Here is a 19,220-nt window from a genome sequence, read left to right on the forward strand (position 1 = left end):
GTACCCCAGCATCCAATAAAATGCAAAGTCACTCTTGCCTCTTGTTGTATCTCACCGGGTAAGCCTCGGATTGTTTTCCCTTATGCATGGACTTTTACCTCACTTGGATTTGAACGCAGCTTGTTTCACAACCACTGCACATCTGGTGTGAAGATGATATCACATTACCAAAAGGGAGAGAAATGTTGTTCCTGCATCTTTTCTGCAAAACATTATTATTCATGACTTAAGTGTAGTGCTCCAGTCATAAAGATTTAATTATCTAGTGTTCTGCAAAATCTGCTGGGCCTCTCTCGAACACAACAAGTCTGGCCTGGCACTCAATCTGACCTGTCCCTTGTCCAAGAAGACAGAGTGCTTCAATAAAGACTCTCCGCTGACCAGATTCTCTCTACGTGGCGCAACCTCCCTCTGAGCAGCTTGTGACTGAATCTCATCTGGGAGATTCATTGTTCTACTCGGAGAGAGAGAGAAAGAAGTCAACGTGGAGCAGACTGTTTCAATGAAGCTGATTTATCTTGGGTTATTGGTGAAAGCACCGGAGGAGGGATGGATGGTGCAGCCATGACAAAGAAGATGAGAGAGAGGAGAGAATAAATAAGCTCTCGATCAGCACTAAAATGCTCTCATGGCTGTGTGATCCGTCACTCTTTGATGGAACTGTAATTTCTTACATAAACAACTAACACTCCCCGTAGCATCTGAGCTATTCGGAAAGCTTAAGACACAAATCTAAATGGAAATCTAGTTTGCTTGTTCCCCGCAGGTCTACTGTAATTGTCTCTCTATCAGGGTCATTAGGAAAAGGGAATGTTTCAAGTTCATTCCCACAGGGAGTCATGCTCAAAATGTGCTGCTCATGGAGGAGAGGAGCGCCAGACTTCCTCACATGTGGCCTAAAGGGCAAGTCTTGTGCGAAGCAGCAACCGTGAAGCTGCTGGTCTGATGAGTTGTTGATGAGAGCTCAGCACAGAGAGGGAGAATCGCTCTGCATTGTGTAGGTTACAGACTGTGAAATGATTTTTGAGAAACACTCTCTGAAGTATCCTCAGACTGCTGGCAGGACAAGATCAAAAGTAAAAAATGTTCTTCGCCTCTTAGTAAGGTCACAGCAGTACGGTGCTGTGCACTTTTTAATGATCAGACTTCTGCATGTGAAGTTTCACCGCGCCGTCTTCAAAAGATTAAGTCGTCATCAATATGAAAAACAGTCTCGTACACATTAAGTCGAGGCCAAAATTATTAACATCTTTGTTTTTGCAGGCTTGAGCCGCGTAAACATTGGAGAAAGAGAGCCATCTTTATTCTCAGAATAAGGGAGCACATTCACATACATTCCTTCCCCATGTCTGTGGCTTCTTCTCAGAGCATATGAGCATATTCCAACCTCAAATCGTTTCAAATATTTATGTACAGTCACAAGCATTCAAACATTCGGGCTTGTGTGGAAGACAAGTTTTAACTTTACTCCGACGTTTCATTTTTCCCCCCACCTCTGCGTTTAACACACTCTACAATCAAAGTATTTAATACCAGCGAGATGGCAGGGATACAAAAATATGGTGGAAAATACAATCTCTTAATAACACACTGTATTTGCTGACATGCTATCTCTTACACCAGCGGGCTCATTTCATATCACTTAAGATTCATTACTCATGCGGCTAATGCTTCTTGACAAACATATGCACCAAGGCACACATGCACACACTTACTTAAGCAGCTGTGCCGTATGACCCAGTGCTGTACAATCTAGTGGAGAGGATGCAAATGCAAGTTGTCACCCTGGAGACGATGAAACGGCTGGGAGAAGTCATGCGTACTGGACTTGCAGTTTTAGAGTTTCAACCTGCAGAGAAAAGGCTTACAAAGGTCTTCAGAGTGCAGTTCTTGCTGAGGAGCTCTGCAGAACACACTTGCTCTCTTTGTCTCTTCCTACGTTTAAAGCTCGTGGCGTGTAAGTGCATATATCAGCAAGTTCCAGAGAGTCAATCTGAATCCGAGCAATCAGTAGTTTTGGAGGACTTGTGCTTTCGTTTCCTTTTTCTCTTCTTCTTGTCTTTCTTCTTTTTGTCCTTCCTCTTTTTCCTCTTCTTGCTGCGATGGTGATCGGAGGAGGAGGAGGAAGAGGAAGAGGAGGAGCTTTCTGAATCGGAGGAAGTGGTGTCCTGGAGCATCTGCTGCAGCTGCTGGATCCTAGAAAAAGGAAGGGCAGGGAGGAGAGGAGGAGAGGAGGTGGGATCAGAGTCAAGTACAGAGAGGAAACACAACTGATGCAGGCTCAGACACCCGCGTTGGCAAGAATCTGAAGTGTCCTTGACGACACTGTCTTTGTCCAAGTACCGGCATTTCAGAGCGAGGGCCTAATTGTGTTTTATATTTCCAGTAATTGCGAACAGTGCTTAAGTACCTGTTAAATCTGCAGGTGTGTGGAGGATTGTCAGATCACACTGGGACACACCTGGATAATGGGGTCATCCTCTTGCTTAATCTTAACAGAGGTTGAAGAAGTATTTCACCACTGGAAAGATGATCTTTTAAGAAAACTGAGCCGTCTTGGTGCTACATGACCAGAGACAAAAAGGGCTGTTGCATTTGGTTTCGCTCAGGAGGTAGAAAACCTACAACTACCAGAATGCACTGCACCACAACGGACCAATGAGCGATCCCACTGGTGGATAGGGCTGGACGACATGGACAAAAATTCATATCTCGGTATTTACAGGCTGACTGGCGTTACACGATATATATATCTCCATATTCTCTATGAAATGGGCTACATGTTCAGTTGTAAGTCAAAGCCACATTTGAGATGTCGCACTTTTATAAACACAGACTGTGATCAAAATAAAATGGAAATACAGGGATTTTTTCCCTGTTTGAAAATATACAGTTGCACAACAAGTAAATGAAACATGATATAAAATAAATAGCAGGGCTGTGCGTTAACATTTTTGTGCACAGAACTGAAGCTACAGAGGTTCAAAGGTTTGCAGCACAGGACACAAAACTATAACACGAGTATATAAGTATCAAGTGGGCCTAAATCCTTTGCAGTCTGGAACAATGAGGGAGGGAAGGAGCGAGAGACACTTTGTCCACATTATATACATCTTGTATATAAAACATCTGTGTTGTCGCTGCTTTTTTAAAACAGACCTGTCACCTGCATCCAGGCGCTGTCTCCATGTCACAAAATAGACTACAACTACCAACACACGTCACACACAAACTAGCAGTACAGCACTGTTTTGCACAGGTGCTGCGGTAATTCCATTTACCTCACACACTGATTTAGCGTAGCACGTGCAACATATAGACCGATGTCACACTGCAGACTAATGAACAGACAGCTTAAACAGAGGAGCAGCTCTGTGTCTCTCTGATGGAGAACTTGTGAGTGAGTGAGTGGGGCGGAGCTGCGTGGAGAGTGTGAGAGAGGAGAGATGCACACTGGTAAAACATGTTTCTGAAAACATTTTAGGTGAGAAATAGGCAGAATCCTGGTTGGTATTATAATTATTAATTACCATTATTTCATACTCCTTGGGTCGGTTGTGCCAGGCATATGAAAATGCAAAAGTACAATCTGCAGCAACAACCCCAGAGCCAAGATGAGGAGGGAGATCTGGGTGCTGGTAAGATGGAGGTTAAGTTTACCATGTTCATTTACACACACTACCCACATTGTTGTGACACAAACTGGCTGAAAATCTGCAAAGTAACTCAGCCTGCACATTCTGAATGGTTCTGACAATCCTGGAGAAGTCAACAGTGAAGTCAGCTACTTAAACATCTGTTAAATATCTGCGTATCCACAGCTGAATAAGGCTCAAGAAGGAAGATTAACACATCAACACATCACAGGACGAGTGAAGGAAACATCACACTGCTCAGTGAAATATGAAACATTTGTCAGAAAGGGAAGAAGAAAAGAGATGTACAGGAGGCATCTGGAGTACATGGCCTTAATGAGCTCAGAGAAGTGAGCCGGCACACTTAGAGGGATGATATCATAAATGTACAATTTTTCAGGGCGGCCAGAAACTGTTAACCATTCAGCCATGAGAGTATTTCTCTGAGAAGAGGTTGACATGTTCTTCTGAAGTGTCCATCAGGCCTCATTATGGCGGGGTTGATCTCCAGAGCAGAATGATCACCTGAGCACTTGGGATGTCACACGATGCCTTAAAGCGTACCTCCAGTCCTCAAAGTGAACCACATCATAAAAGCACTTCATAACCTACAGATGAATTATAAAACCGTCTCTTCCCTCGGCTCAAATACTTCGGTTTCTTTAAATGCACTTTTGGAAAAAAGGTATCATTCCTGCAAACTGGCAGCACTGGAGTTTATTCGAGACAATGTTTTAGTCACTGACCTTCATCAGGCATCAAATTCACAATGTAACAATATGTCGTTTATACTAAAGCCACAGGCACTACAGACACCTGAGACTATTACCACATTCATAACTGATAAAAATACCCCCTAAAAGAGACAAAAAATACGTAACAAAATCTGTGGAATACAAATGAAAACAGAAATAGGGAAGAGAACTCTGAAAGATTGGATGTGAGATGCATAATAAGCTGCATATCAGAAAATAACTGGTCTGTGTCAGATATCCAGCTGGGAATATCTTCATGTCCCTGGAGAAGTGCAAAAAATTAACTTTCAAAATAAAGATGCAAGTGCTAATAACAAGCTCATTTCCACAATTTCATCATTAAATGTTCCCAAGGACGACTTCAGACACAATACTGTAAATGCAATTGGAAGGCGAGCCGGGAAAGGTTGGACTGTTTCACTTCCCTTTCAAAGAAGATGCCAAAATTAATGTGGCACAGACACGCAACTCAGGCTTCAAAGAGCAACTGGCCTTTGAATAACCTTTTTGTAATGCATGCAAAAAAACACACACACACACACACACACACACACACACACACACACACACACACGTGTGCTGCTGCTCTGCACGCGCACACACACACACACCTTGAGTGAGCCTTCATAGTAAACACACCTCAAATTCAAACACCCTGGTGTCAAATACTGTTTGCTAGAAACCGGCACAGAGAGCCAGCCACCATGAGAGAGTTTCCAGGTCATCTGAGATTGTCCGACTCCGACTGTCAGAAAACAGTAAAAAACACAAAAAACCTGCAGGTTCTCAAGTTTATTAGCTGACTGTCTGAGTGCAACCCAGTAACAGTTGTCTGGCTGCCACTGTTTTGAGAAATAGAGATTACTGGCCATCATTGGCAACCACTTTTAAATACACCAATCAGCTCAAACATTAAAACCACTGACAGGTGAAGTGAATAACTTTGATTATTTTGTTCCAGTGCATTGTTCTGCTGGGAAACATTTGGTTCTGGCATTTATGTGGATACCACCTGACATGTTCCACCCACTCAAACACTGTTGCAGACCAAGTACCCCCCCTCATGGCAACAGTACTCCCCAATGGCAGTGGCCCCCCAGCAGGATAATGCACCATGCTCAGGAATGGCCCAAGGAATGTGACAAAGACCTCAAAGTGTCAACCTGGCCTCCAAATTCCCCAGATCCCAATCTGAATGAGCATCTGTGGCATGTGCCATTAACCCACCTCACAACCCACTGGACTAAATGGATCTGGTGCCAGACACCGCAGAACACTCCCAGAGATCCTGTGTCCATGCCTCGACAGGTCAGAGCCAAGTCTGATCCAAGGAGGGCCCACCTCAGATTAGGGGTACATCTGGGGTACTGGCACATCACAAGAACCCTTGAGCAGATTGGGACCTGGGAAATTTAGAAGCCAGGTCGACACCTTGAGCTTTTTGTCACGCTCCACAGGCCATTTCTAAACAGTTTTTGTAGTGTGGCATGCTGATTTTTTCTGCTGCCACTGGGGAGTACTGTTGCCATGAGGGGGGGTACTTGGTCTGCAACAGTGTTTGAGTGGGTGGAACATGTCAGGTGGTATCCACATGAATGCCAGAGCCAAAGGTTTCCCAGCAGAACAATGCACTGGAACAAAATAATCAAAGTTATTCACTTCACCTGTCAGTGGTTTTAATGTTTTGGCTGACTGGTGTATATATATTAAAGAAAAGGTTTAACAGGCGATAAACAAGTTGAGGCTGCAAGAGCTGGCACACCCGTTGACGGGTCGAGGAAAACTGCCATTTGCAAGATTAATGCCGCCAACCAGGAGATCTTTATAAAACTTTTCAATGCCACATATCATGTTCTGTAAATTAGGAACCCTGTACGTCCTTACCTCGTCTGCTGGATCTTCAAATAAAGAACGGATTTGGTGCGACTGACAAACTACAGGTCGGATCAGACATTGAGGGGAATATAATGCCAGCGTGGACCGTTGTTTGAGAAGCAACCTCAGTACACAATGCGATGTTTGTTTGTTGTTGATGATATTATCTTGTTTTTGGTATGTTTTCTGTCGGATTTAAGAACAGGCTGCTGAGCTATTGTTAACCTGACAGCGCCATCATCTACCACAGAGACAGCATCACACCAACTCCATTAACAAATGGTCAATTAAACATTTCTCTCAAGATGAGCGGAAAGATTTCTTACACTTTGGCAAACTGTTGTGTGTAATTCAGTATGTCTTGTCCCCCAAACAGAGTTTAACTTATATTATACGTTAATTTACAATAACACTTTGAGGATTTACATCTAATCTTAGTATCTTATATGGTCATGTTTTTGTATTATTAGTGCTATGATTTCTGATAGCATTCACAGACTGGTACATTTTGTTTTATGAAACAACAGGCAGATATTTGCCATATTTAACCATTTTTGTCTGCTATAATCCCCATTTCATAAAAACAATTAACTACCTCACATGTGACCCCTCTTTATCAGTAATATCAAATTGACACTTGATCAACACAAGGTGCTGAATAAAACTGGAATGTTCTTAAAAACTTCAAAAAATATTCTCTCATATCACATTTTCATTATTAAGCTGACATATAATCGCATAGTATCTTAATTACTCAAAATATAAGGTGAAAAATGGTGTAAAAATGGCAACTACGTTTTACATTTTGGCAACTGGAAGCTGATGCTTCGTAGCCAGCCTTTTAAAAGTTAGAGCTGAGCCCAGATTTTGATCTACTAAGCTTTAAAAATCTGACTCTTATTCAGTGAAATTATCGCAAAGGATGCGAATGATTAGAAAATGAGTGTACGTACCTGGTTTCTTTTTCATTTCTTTTGTTTTCCCGAATGATGTCATACATCGGGTCTTCATGAGCCTAAAAGACCAAAATGCAATCTGTCATTACCGACTATAAAGAGAGGGAAATGAAATTATACAATAAGAGTTGCTACTATTCACATTAGATCCAGAGAATTATCCCCTCCACACACTCCAACAGTTGCACTGACTCTAGTGTTATATCAGCATTTTTTTTAAAAACCTCCCTGTGACAATACGAGGCATGAAAATATGACACAGTTGCATTTATGGTAATCATTGCAGAGGCTGTGTGTTCCTGCAGTAGTTATTGCTCCATTACGGGCACATTGAAACCGGCTGTGTGAAGAAGTCTGCTGCCCACATGTTCCCTCAGTGTAAACTAAATATGGCCCGACTCTGCTGTTAGCCTCAGCCCAGTGGCTTTCACACGCAGACGTTTGTCTCTGTCGCAGCTCCTTGACCTTGCCACAACCCAACCTACATTCTTTGAGCGTAGGCCATTCTTTGATATATTCTCTAAATAACTATGGGTGGGCTCTTTTTTTCTCCAAGCAGTTAACAAACTCACCACTCTGAACTGCTCTAGTTTCTGGTTGCCTTTGATGAAGAACGGACACTCCCTGTCTCCTGTCCTGTGGCCGTAGCGCTTACATCTCCAACCTGCAGTGAAGCAAACAAATATGAATCTATGTAGCTGGGACAATAATCTGTAGTGAGGATATGTCATTGCTATAAATTAGATCAAATAGGGCATGAAAGTACATTCTTGACCTTGAAAACCATCTCATGGCCTTCATCTGCAAACAGAGTATGCTCAGTTGTCATGGTGTAAGTTCAGTTGTTATGTACATCCATATACACATACAGTATGTATATGTATGTAGAACCACCTGTTATCATGTGATCATACTTCTATACTGTCAACATAACAAACACTCTAACAACTAAGGAAACTGTTCACTGATGTAGAGGCTGACTTGCAGTTGAAAACTCTGGAAAAAAGCTACTAAGAGTTGAGATTTTTTTTCACTGTAGCTTCTTTCTTGAAGGATAAATTCGCTATTTTCCAACCTAGATCCTGATTTCAACGATTTTTGTGTCTAAATGACAAATGGGAACAACAAGTTGTGAAAATGGTCCAGTACTGACTGAGAGCGCTGCAGCCGGCAGCGGCAACACATGCTACAAGAAAGTGCACGGAAGCAGGTAGCTGCAGCAGGAGGCGACGACAAAAATCCGTGGGCAAGTCAGACACTTTCCTGATAGTTTCCAGCAGCCTTCAGTTCGCACAGGAAGTCACAGAAACACTTACATCCTGTCAGATCTGATGCAGATGTATTAAAATATTATCAGACTCATATATCAGTTTGTTCTCTGTCTCCAATTGTTTTATTTATGATAGCTTGAGTTATTAAAATGCTTTACGGGCGATCTGTAATTTATGTTCGTGGTTCAACCTTGATTTTGAATAAAAATTCTCATGTACATCAGCATCATTTACTTTACTGCTGCAGAGCAGATGTGTCCCCTCAATTACATAAGCTAAATAAATTGTGTTTGACTATTAGATTAATATTTTAAGAGGAAAAAAAATACAAGCTTCCATTAAAGATCAGTCAGATGTAGTCAGGGCTTCAGGGTTATTTTAAGAATCCTCAGATCCCACTGACCACCAGTCTTAGAATAAATCTTCAAATCAGACAATTAACATCTAAATCTCTGGAATTCAACGATAATGAAAAGTTTATCTACCACGTTGTATTGTTGAGTCAACATCTAAACCAATCAGCTGTTAGATCAACTAAGAGCCAGACACTTGTCACGAGATTATCGCTGTCCACTTTTGTATGACAACAGAGCAAATCAGGATGAAGTCGGACGCAAATTTTACCAGCATGCATTGTGCTGTGATCGCGAGTGATCCAGGCCTGGCTCATCTCGAACAAGCCTGATGTAACCACTCAGGGAATGTTTGCACCATCAGTGTACGTCCACTAAAGGTGCTTGTTACTGCCACTGACAGGTATAGATTAGAAATCGCCATCCCTAAACTCACCAGACTCCATTTAAATAAACAGTAATTTTAGTACAGACCCAGCACATTTTCACATCTAACTAGGTGAATTAAGGGTTTATTTCAACAAGATTAGAGCTGATGATTGTTGGAACAGTGGAACAATGAACCAAGAAGTTTCTTGTGAATTTTATTTTGTTTCTGTTGAGTTTGAGTTAAGTGTGTTTTACGATACTAAAATTACTGTTTCATTAAATGGAGTCTGGTGGGACTGGTGACAGTGATTTCAGGGCTGTTTCTGGTTAAACAAAAAGGTCTATTTCTATAGGGACACTTTAAATAATAATGTGAACATGTCAGTGGCATAAACAAGCTCTTTCAGTGGACATAAAGTGACAGTGTGTACATGCCCTGAGTGGTCACATTGCAGCCTCCTTTGCCACTGCCGTCTGCAGCGGTCTCGCTCAATACAAAACCAATTTCAAAAACTGTTGTTCCCATTAGTAATTCAGACAGGAAAACATGGAAAAGTAGAGTTGAAAAAAATACTGAAGTTACCCTTTAACCCTCTTCCTTTTAAGCAGCATACAGGCCCACAGAAAAACATTTATGTAGGGCAAAGTTTGTGGAATTCAAAAAGCCAAGGAAGCGACTTGGAGACAGCCCTGCTCATGCAGTGATGCATTGCACAATATAAACGACCTCCCTGAACAATTTCTAAATCATCACTTGTGACTCCTTGTGTCAAATTTTCACACTGTTTTAATTTCCAACACGTTAAGTGGCAGCGCAGTCGCTCTGAATAAGTTGAAAATCTCTGTAAAGTGAGACCACACAAAGTCTCTGTGTATCCTCTAAAAGTAGCTGCGTGCTTAAGCGTTTACTTTAGCTTTTCCATGTCCATATCATCCACTGTGACGTCTCCCCGTTCCTTTAAACAGGATGACATGTTCAAACATTTTCTCAAAGGATTAAGCGGAGAAGGCGATGCTCAGATTCTGCAGAACAAATGCCAACTTGTGCACAGGGTCCGTGTGTGTATGTGAGTGTGTGTGTGTGTGCGCGCGCTGACTCCCTGAGTCCCTGGCTGTTCATGCAGCATGAAAATGAGTGGGACGAAGGAATGAATGGACACTGAATATAAGGACAGTCTTTGTCTGACCAGAAAAACAGAAGGTAATCTCCACCAACACCCGTATTAACCTCCAGCAATAGACGTGATGTTAACTGTCGAGTTCTCTGTCACCTATTAAGACCTCCGCCCACACTGACATGGTGGATATTTACTCCCACCTAGAGTTTCTAAACTATAAGTGCTGCTGTTACTTCTATAGCTGACAATAAACTTTATTACAGGGTGGCTGCTATATCTACCAGCATAGTTTGAGACCTTTCTAGAGCTTCTTCATCATAATTCAATAAATATGAGGAGCAGAAACAAGTGTGAATCTGTGAGACAACACTGCATACTGTTTTTAATTTAAAAAAAAAAAAAAAAGCAACCTAGCAACTCTATCTTGAGCTGTAAATCTGAGATGAAAGTGTGCATATTAATGTCACCAACAACTCTTTCAAAAGTAATTTAGAGATGAGACTTGTTAAAAAAAAAAAAAACTGTTACATTTCATAAAAACAGTGGAAGAAAAAGGTCACAGTAAGGGGCTTTATTAAGGCAAAGCTTTCCTCCTAAAATTAAAGATGAGCATCACCTTTGACATTCACGCCTCACTTCTGTAGCTGTGTGAAGTTTCCCAGAGGTTTGTGAGATGTGTGAATAAGCCGCAGTCTCAATTTACTAATACCCTTTTTCCCCCCTTAAAGACAATCTGTCTTTCAAACACCATATTGAGTTTTACGAAAAAACTCAGGGTGACGTTGGGTTTGTGCTATAGAGACATTCCTCATGCTTGAGGAAAAAAATAATCCAGGCAACAGTTTTATCTGCAATCGATCATGGTTCTGTATTTGTCTCTAATTTGGATTTTCGCACACATCATTTGCCGTCTTTACACAATTTTATTCATAAACCTATATTACACAACCTGCCTCCTTATTTATGTTCTCTACTGACTCCTTAAAACTAATAGTAGCTGCAACCTTCAGTCACACGGACAAATGATGTACTTTATTCCTTGAACTGGCACTGTCTAAAAGTTTTCGCACCTTCATTTCAGTGTCAGCTACAAAGTCACCTTAAACCAGATTATTTTATAAACATGGAAGATTATAAAAACAGGATTAGGGATTATTTGACCACTGCATGCACATTGCTGGTTCAATGTTTGATGCAATTTGCTGTTTGTTTTAATTCAGTTGCTTCTTTCCTCTTTGATAAAGCTTATAGTTAGGGCTGGCTCAGGCTTGCCTTGTACCAGCCCCTAGTTAGGCTGACTTCGGCGTAGTTTGCCGGGGGACCTCCTATAATACACCGGGCACCTTCTCTCTCTCTCTCTCTCTCTCTCTCTCTCTCTCTCTCTCTCTCTCTAACACTCATGTCCTATTACTGCATGTCACTAACTCGGCCGTACTGCATGTCACTAACTCGGCTTCTTCTCCGGAGCCTTTGTGCTCCACTGTCTCTCAGGTTAACTTACATCGCAGCGGTGCCTGGATAGTGTGACGTATGTGGTTGTGCTGCTGCCGTGGTCCTGCCAGATGCCTCCTGCTGCTGCTGTTATCATTAGTCATACTTCTACTATTATTGTACACATATGACTATTGTCACACATGTATACTATCAGATATTAATAAATACTTTCAACATATTGTACCACAGTAGCCAGAACTATAACTATAATATTATTTGTTTAATTAATGTTGTTGTAAGGTACTGTCATTGCTGTCTGTCCTGCATCTCTCTCTCTGTCTCTCTCTCTTTCTGTCTCATTGTGTCATACGGATTACTGTTAATTTATCATGTTGATCTGTTTTGTACGACATCTATTGCATGTCTGTCCGTCCTGGAAGAGGGACCCCTGATCCGTTGTGAGGGTCCAAAGGACAGAGGGATGTCGTATGCTGTAAAGCCCCGTGCAGCAAATTGTGATTTGTGATATTGGGCTTTATAAATATAATTGATTGATTGATTGATTGGGGCGGCACAGTGTGGTGGTTAGCACTGTCGCCTCACAGCAAGAGGGCTGCCGGTTCGATCCCGGGTGTGGGAGCCCTTCTGTGTGGAGTTTGCATGTTCTCCCCGTGTCAGCGTGGGTTCTCTCCGGGCACTCCAGCTTCCTCCCACAGTCCAAAGACATGCAGATTGGGGTTAAGGTTAATTGATAACTCTAAATTGTCCGTAGGTGTGAATGTGAGCGTGAACGATTGTTTGTCTCTATGTGTCAGCCCTGTGATAGTCTGGCGACCTGTCCAGGGTGTACCCTGCCTCTCGCCCGATGTCAGCTGGGATAGGCTCCAGCCCCCCCGCGACCCTCAAGAGGATGAAGCGGTTAGAAGATGAATGAATGAATGACTGATTCTTTCTTTATATGTGATTTGTTAGGCTGTTTCTCTTAAGTGTTTTGCTGCTATCTTGGTCAGGACTTTTGGGGTGCCTGGGGCTCAGGAGGTAGAGCGGGCCATCCTCTAATCAGAATATCAGCCGTTTAATCCCTGGCTCCTCCAGTCCGAATGTCAAAGTATCCTTGAGCAAGATACTATTGCTCCTGATGGCTATTCCATTGGTGTGTGAGTGTGTTAAAGTTTTGCAGCAAGTTACACTTTGTACAGTTGCCTCGGCCACCAGTGTGTGCATGAGCGAACGTGACTCATTGAGTGGTCAGAAGACTAGAAAGGCGCTACACAAGTGCAAGTCCAATCTTTGTAAGAGAGAGTTTCAAATGTAGTATTAATGGTAAAATAGATATTGCTGATTTAAGTGTACTCACACTGCATCACCTTCACCTCCTTCCCCAGAGGCATCCACAGCCCCTTGGTGGGGGCGTGTGCCAGGAAGCTCCTCGCTTCTTCATTTCCTGGTTCAGCAGGGATACAGTCCTCTGGTTTGTCCTCATGCTCCTGCAGCAACAACTGTGTCAACTCCACACATTCATGTCACTTAAACACATTGACCAAATATATTTTAAGGTGGATAACGTTACCTTAATGAGTCCTGGTGGAGGCTTCTCATAGCTGCATGACAGAAAGATAATATGAACTTGTTTTTTAAATGCAGAATTAACTGTGTCAAACTCAGCTGCCCTAAAACTGTACGACACAAAGAAAGTTAACTGCTCACATAACAAGTCTGGTATACTTATTTAAAGTGTGTATTACTTGCTGTAAAACTGTATTAACATGTATAATTTATGCACAAGTTTGTAAGGTTAAGCAGACCAGCTCTCTGTGATATTACTCACAACGTCTCGACGTGTTTCAGCTGTTGCACTTTCTGGTTGAGTTTTTTCGATTGTGTTTTGAGTTTCTCCAAATCCTGTTTGGATGACTTGTGTCTCTTGTGGTCTCGTCGGTCCTCCTTCTCTGTCCTTCGCTTTCTGCTCGACATTGTCCCGATATTCACACACCGCGGCCCCGGAAAACCATTAAGTTATACACAAAGCTGCATTCAAGGTTAATTTGTTCGCTTTAAGGGGAGAGACATCGGCGGACGTGCTAACCAGCAGCTAACTAGCAGCAGACATGTCTGTGGTGCTGCTGGACTTCCTGTGCAGCCTGGTTGGTTAGTTAAAGTCCAGCGACACCTGCAGGACACAAACGGTAACACACGTATGACAAACTATAAACAACTATGACAAAACACATCTTTACTTCCTGTAACCATATAATTACTTTGACACTAAATTGCACATTTTGTTCAGTTTTTTACACTGTATAGCCTGCTTTCATCAATGCAGTGTTGGAAAATAAATAAGTATATATTTACTCAGTTGAAGTACAATTTAATCTAATTCTGTGTGTATGTATGACTGTATCACACATCTATAATGTGCAATTTCCTTTGTGTGCAATGACATTTACTTTTCACGGTGCAATTATATTTATAGATTTTTATATTTTCTAGTGCATGTGTGCATTACAATTGTCTTGTGCAATTATCCATCATGGCCATACAGTATCAGTGTGAGTGAAGAAGAAGAAGAAATCCACAAGGGGAAATTTATTTTCTTCACTCTGTTGTCGTATACACACAGGCTCGAAATACACACACATGCACAAACAGGACCTATACATGCATCAAATGAAGAGATGTCAGAGTGAGGGCCTTGGACAGGCACCCCAAGCAGTTGGGGGTTCAATGCCTTGCTCAGGGGCACCTTGGTAGTGCCCAGGAGGCGAACTGGCACCTCTCTAGCTACCAGTCCACGCTCCATGTTTGGTCCAGATGGGGATTTGAATTAATCTAACCCAAGTCCTTATGGACTGAGCAACTGCCACCCCAAAAAAAGGTATAACTAGTGTGCATACCTTTTGTTTTACTTCATTTGTATTTTTGTCCTGTTTCTATCATTCAAATATTTTGCTCCTTTTCCTTTGCTTTTGACTCTTATGCAGCTCTGACAGGTCAGTTTCTCTGTTGCAGGATTAATAAAGCTTTATGTGATCTCTTATCTCAACGTATTTGTAATTGAGGCTTTTCTTTTTTGCTACTTAATACTTCTACTCAGCTTAAGTTTTGAGACAAATATTTTACAGTTTGCTCCACTGCTTTTACTTTATAACTTAAGTTAATAGTTTGTTTGTAGATTAAGATCAATATTACAAACAATAATCAATAAATAGATTATGATGGACTGTTATGGGTAAAAATAAGACGTGAAATTCACAATCCACCTGGATGTATATATAGAAAAAAAGTAAGATCTGCCTTCACCTGATGCAACGTTAAAGTAATGTATATACTAATACATAAATAATTATTCAGTGGCATAATATTCATTATTATGAAATATGTCATTCTGCACTTCTTTTTAGTATTTTCATACTAATACTTTTGTACTTTTACTTAAAGTGGCAGTTCACCCCAAAACAGAAATACATATTTTTCTTTTCACCTGTAGTGTTGTTTTATTTGTTGTTTTGTTTTGTTGGAACTAGATGGCACTCAGCTTGTGGTGCTTAAAGCGCCAAAAAATACACTTGACAAACTCAACAGCAATGTCTCTTTCCAGAAATTATGAGCTGGTTACTCAAGATAATCCACAGACCTTGCTGTGATCAGTTTCAGAGGAACTATTTCTTTCTACCGAACAACACCTGCCAACTGTATCACCACGCAGATGGCAGCGTGCATCTACTCCTTGCTCACCTAGCACCACTGAGCTAGCTAATGTTACAGGTCAGCTGAGGAGGATACTATTAATATTTACATCTTGCGTTTTCACAGACAGCCTCTCATGAATGAATGCTTTCCTCTGCATGGTGATGCAGTTGGCAGACATAGTTTGGTAGAGAGAAAATAGTTCCTAAATAAAGCTGCTCACAACAAGGTCTGTGGATTATCTTGAGTAACCAAGTCATGATTTCTGGGAAGAGACATTGCTGTTGAGTTTTTCGAATGTACTTTTTGGTGCTTTGAGCACCACAAGCTGAGTGCCATCTAGTTCCATTATATTTGAGATAAGGCGGAGATCTCGAACACTCAGCAACTCACACCAAAATGATCTAGATTGATAAATAACACTACAGGTAAGAGGAATGTATTTGTGATTCTGGGGTGATCTGTCCCTTTAAGTAACATTTTGTATACAGGACTTGTAAGAGAAAATTGTTGCTGTACTGCAGCAATGAAGCTTTTAATCAACCTTTTACCTAGAATATGATGATTTCTTCTACCTCTGCATTCATACTTTGTCATTTTTAATTTGTACCTTGTTTAGTTTTACATGCACCTTAATTTGTTCTGTTTTATCTTACTACATATATATTGTTTAATGTTACATCTTTGACACAGCATTTTTCTTTGGGGTGTATACAGGTCTGTCTAAGGTGTAAAGACTCCTTAAACATCCCCAGTAAATGCAGCTGGATGAATCAGACATTCTACATCTGTATCTGCGGAGACATGGGCATAAAATCTGCAAGACTAAAGTTGCAGCAAAAGACATTTTCAAGCACTCATTTCACAGTGAGTAAGAAACAGCTCAGGTTCTCAGACTGGAAAGATTTTTATTTCTGAGAAACACGGTGTAGGTGGAATACAAATGTGAGGTATTTTAGGATCTAAGCACAAACTGTACATGGAACAGCTAATGGGAAAACAGGTAGGTAATCAGGCAGTACAAAACACAGCAGATATATTCAAATTCCTGCTCTTAACAAAAAGATGAAAAGAGGAACCTTTCAAAAGCACACAGCCAAAGAACATATTAAAAGAGAATGTAAAGTCTTGGCAATATTGATTTTCAATAAGTCTTTCTGTACAGGTATTCAATGTAAACAGCAACTGATGAGTCCCACTTTAGATGATAATTACAAATATCTGATAACAATGCACAGCTTCAAAATCATTAGCATGCACATACAAAAATGCAACAACATACATAAAGCACGTTTGTCTATCTGGTGATGTTTAACTAAACTGAATGAATTTACAAAAACACATCTCTCCACTGGAGAGGGCCAAGAAATAAATAAATTAAAATACAAAAGTTTTGATATCAAATAATATGAAATAGTTTCACATAAACGTATCATATAAAGGTGTACTTGTAACTTTAGAAAAAAAAAATGGATATGGATATTGGCATGTAAACCAGCTCGTCATGCCACAAGCGCCACCTTGGAACACAGTGGGTGTTCCTGTGATATTTTCAGCCCTTTAACTCAAACTAAATAACCCCTCAAACGCTCCACTTAAAACACCATCAGCTCAGTTCAGGAGACGACACACTGCATGTGCTAAATTAGACAAAGAAGCATTCTCCTCCAACTGGCTCAGCGGAAGATGCAGTAACCCTGATTAATAGTTGAAATAGCCAGCCCAGCACTCCCAGTTGTTACATTCAGGATACCAGGAGTGCCATTCCAAACAGCCCGGCAATAGCTGTGTTGGTGGGCAAACTGTAACCTTTCCCACACCGGCTCGGAAACCAATCACTCAGCCTTTGTTGTGAGCAGGTTACAAACATGGCTCTAACACCTTGTTTTTTATATAAAGACAAGAGAGAGATTCAAAGTGAGGAGAGAAAATCTTTCAAGCCCCCCTTCTTGCTGCCCGGGTTGTCCTCTCGCATGAGTATCTTGCTGAGGCGCTGCACGACCCAATTTTTAGGCTTGGAGGAAGACTTGGAGGAAGACTTGGAGGAAGATGAGCCTGACCCTGGGGTGTTAGAAGAGGTGGAGGACCTGCGGAGAGAGAGTTGGAAAGGGAGGAGGAAGAGACGCAGAAGGTCAGAGGGATTATAAGTAAAGACACAGTAACTTGAGATTTTGTCGGTCGGCAGGAAATGTAAAAAGTATGCCGTCAACAAGTATATGATCTGGCAAGCATGGATACCAGCACGTACCACTCGTTAAGCTAGCTCGAGTTCTCTAAATGAAACAGAATCATTTGAATGCAAACATGCCTGACATCAACCTATCGGATGTCTGTGGTTGTAGAAACTGACCAATGCCTGAAAAACCTTTGTTTCACCTGGTTTGTCTCCCCTCAGCTCGGAGGATATTTATATCAGCCTGCTCAAAATAACTTACCTAGGTGTATGAGCAGGTGTCTTGTCTTTGCTGGGAGTCTTGGGAGTTGACATGTTGGCTCTGTTGGTTGACTGTGGGGTCTTGTGTTTGCCGGCGCTCCCTGGTGTGCTGTGGGTCTTGGCGAGGGTAGCTATAAACTCCCTGTTCATTCCTTTGTGTCTGGATGTCCTGTTGCAAGTGTGGCAGGTGGCCATCTGGGAAATGGAGAGGAAAGGAGCATATGTATTAATATTGCATGGCCTGCATCTATGTATATTTCTCTCATACATAACGAGGTTGTGAGGTGAAGGCATGCAAGTTTTCTAAAAGGTCCTCGAAACTATAATATATTTACTAATTACTATATATACTATAATATAATGTAATATATTTCTATTGACCAACTGATTTAAATCTTATCTCTGTAAGGGAAGGTTTGACACACAGGAGTTTGTTGTAACTTTGTCTCGACATCAATTGCAGTGACAGGATGCTTCAAGGGACACAGGGAGCAGGACTAGTCGCTGTTGTGGCAGGCAACAGGGCTGTAATGAGAGGTGCTCATGTGCCCTGGTTGACACCGGCCAGCCTGAAGCCTCACAGACACATCTACTACCATCTCACAGCTGAGGATTGGTTCATAACCGGAGTGCAGGAAGCAATTCATGACAGGAGATGATTCCCTCAACAGCTGAGGCTCTTCTCATTGGCCCTGTCAAACATCCCCAAAATAATCTTACCCTCCAATGTTTGTGCACATATGAAAACAACTGGATTAGTTAAAGCAGGATGGGAAATATTGGCATGGCCTACGAGCGGGCAAGGTGGGGCTGTTGCCATGCAGTCTCACCCATTCATGGAATGGACGCTACAAGAGACGTCAGCCAACTTTTCCAGTTCACCTCAATGACCTTTTTCTAACAATTACCTTGGCATGTCAGTGGAGTTTATACTGTACTGCGCCTTACATGATAAATTCTAATCAATCTGACATGGATTACGCAAGAGCCTATGTTGGGCCAAGAATGCACGCACATATGAGAGTTACAAGCCCCAGCTGCTGGTTCATGAGATTCTCATGATTCACGACAACAATTGGCATCCCAGACTCCTGACTATTACTGTCATGTGTCCCAATAAAAAGGTACAATGCATGTGTCCAGAATGTAACTGGGACAAACTGAGGTACATTCTGTCACGAGGTTAGTGACGGACATGAAGGTACATTCCCAAACAGATAAGAAAAACCCAGCAGCTATGGTTTGGCTGATTCTCTTCTGCCCTGTATTCATAGCTAACCACTTTAAAATCAAGAGGCAATAACAGTTTGGAGATGAAGACATCCTCTTAGTG

The 19,220-nt window shown here is 41.6% G+C and overlaps 2 protein-coding genes across 2 annotated transcripts in view; both read right to left on the reverse strand.

The window, feature by feature from the left end:
* Nucleotides 1–1,277: 1,277 nt before the first annotated feature.
* On the reverse strand, nt 1,278–13,913 carry rp9 (RP9 pre-mRNA splicing factor). The gene is made up of 6 exons (XM_049601816.1): nt 13,595–13,913; nt 13,337–13,367; nt 13,124–13,253; nt 7,794–7,885; nt 7,219–7,280; nt 1,278–2,196 (listed from the first exon to the last, which is right to left on the reverse strand). Exons 1-6 carry the CDS (start codon nt 13,738–13,740, stop codon nt 1,989–1,991), a joined length of 669 nt encoding a protein of 222 aa, XP_049457773.1. The 5' UTR covers nt 13,741–13,913; the 3' UTR covers nt 1,278–1,988.
* A 2,428-nt stretch (nt 13,914–16,341) lies between these two features.
* Nucleotides 16,342–19,220, reverse strand: part of lg17h18orf21 (linkage group 17 C18orf21 homolog) — a 31,149-nt gene continuing 28,270 nt past the window's right edge. Inside the window, exons 4-5 of the mRNA XM_049601815.1 lie at nt 17,889–18,082; nt 16,342–17,540 (exon numbers count right to left, since the gene is read on the reverse strand). Of these exons, the coding sequence (XP_049457772.1) occupies nt 17,366–17,540; nt 17,889–18,082 (369 nt within the window). The 3' untranslated portion in view covers nt 16,342–17,365. The remainder of the gene's footprint in view (nt 17,541–17,888; nt 18,083–19,220) is intronic.

Source organism: Epinephelus fuscoguttatus, linkage group LG17, assembly GCF_011397635.1.
Source record: "Epinephelus fuscoguttatus linkage group LG17, E.fuscoguttatus.final_Chr_v1".
In the NCBI taxonomy this organism is placed as follows: Eukaryota; Metazoa; Chordata; class Actinopteri; order Perciformes; family Serranidae; genus Epinephelus; species Epinephelus fuscoguttatus.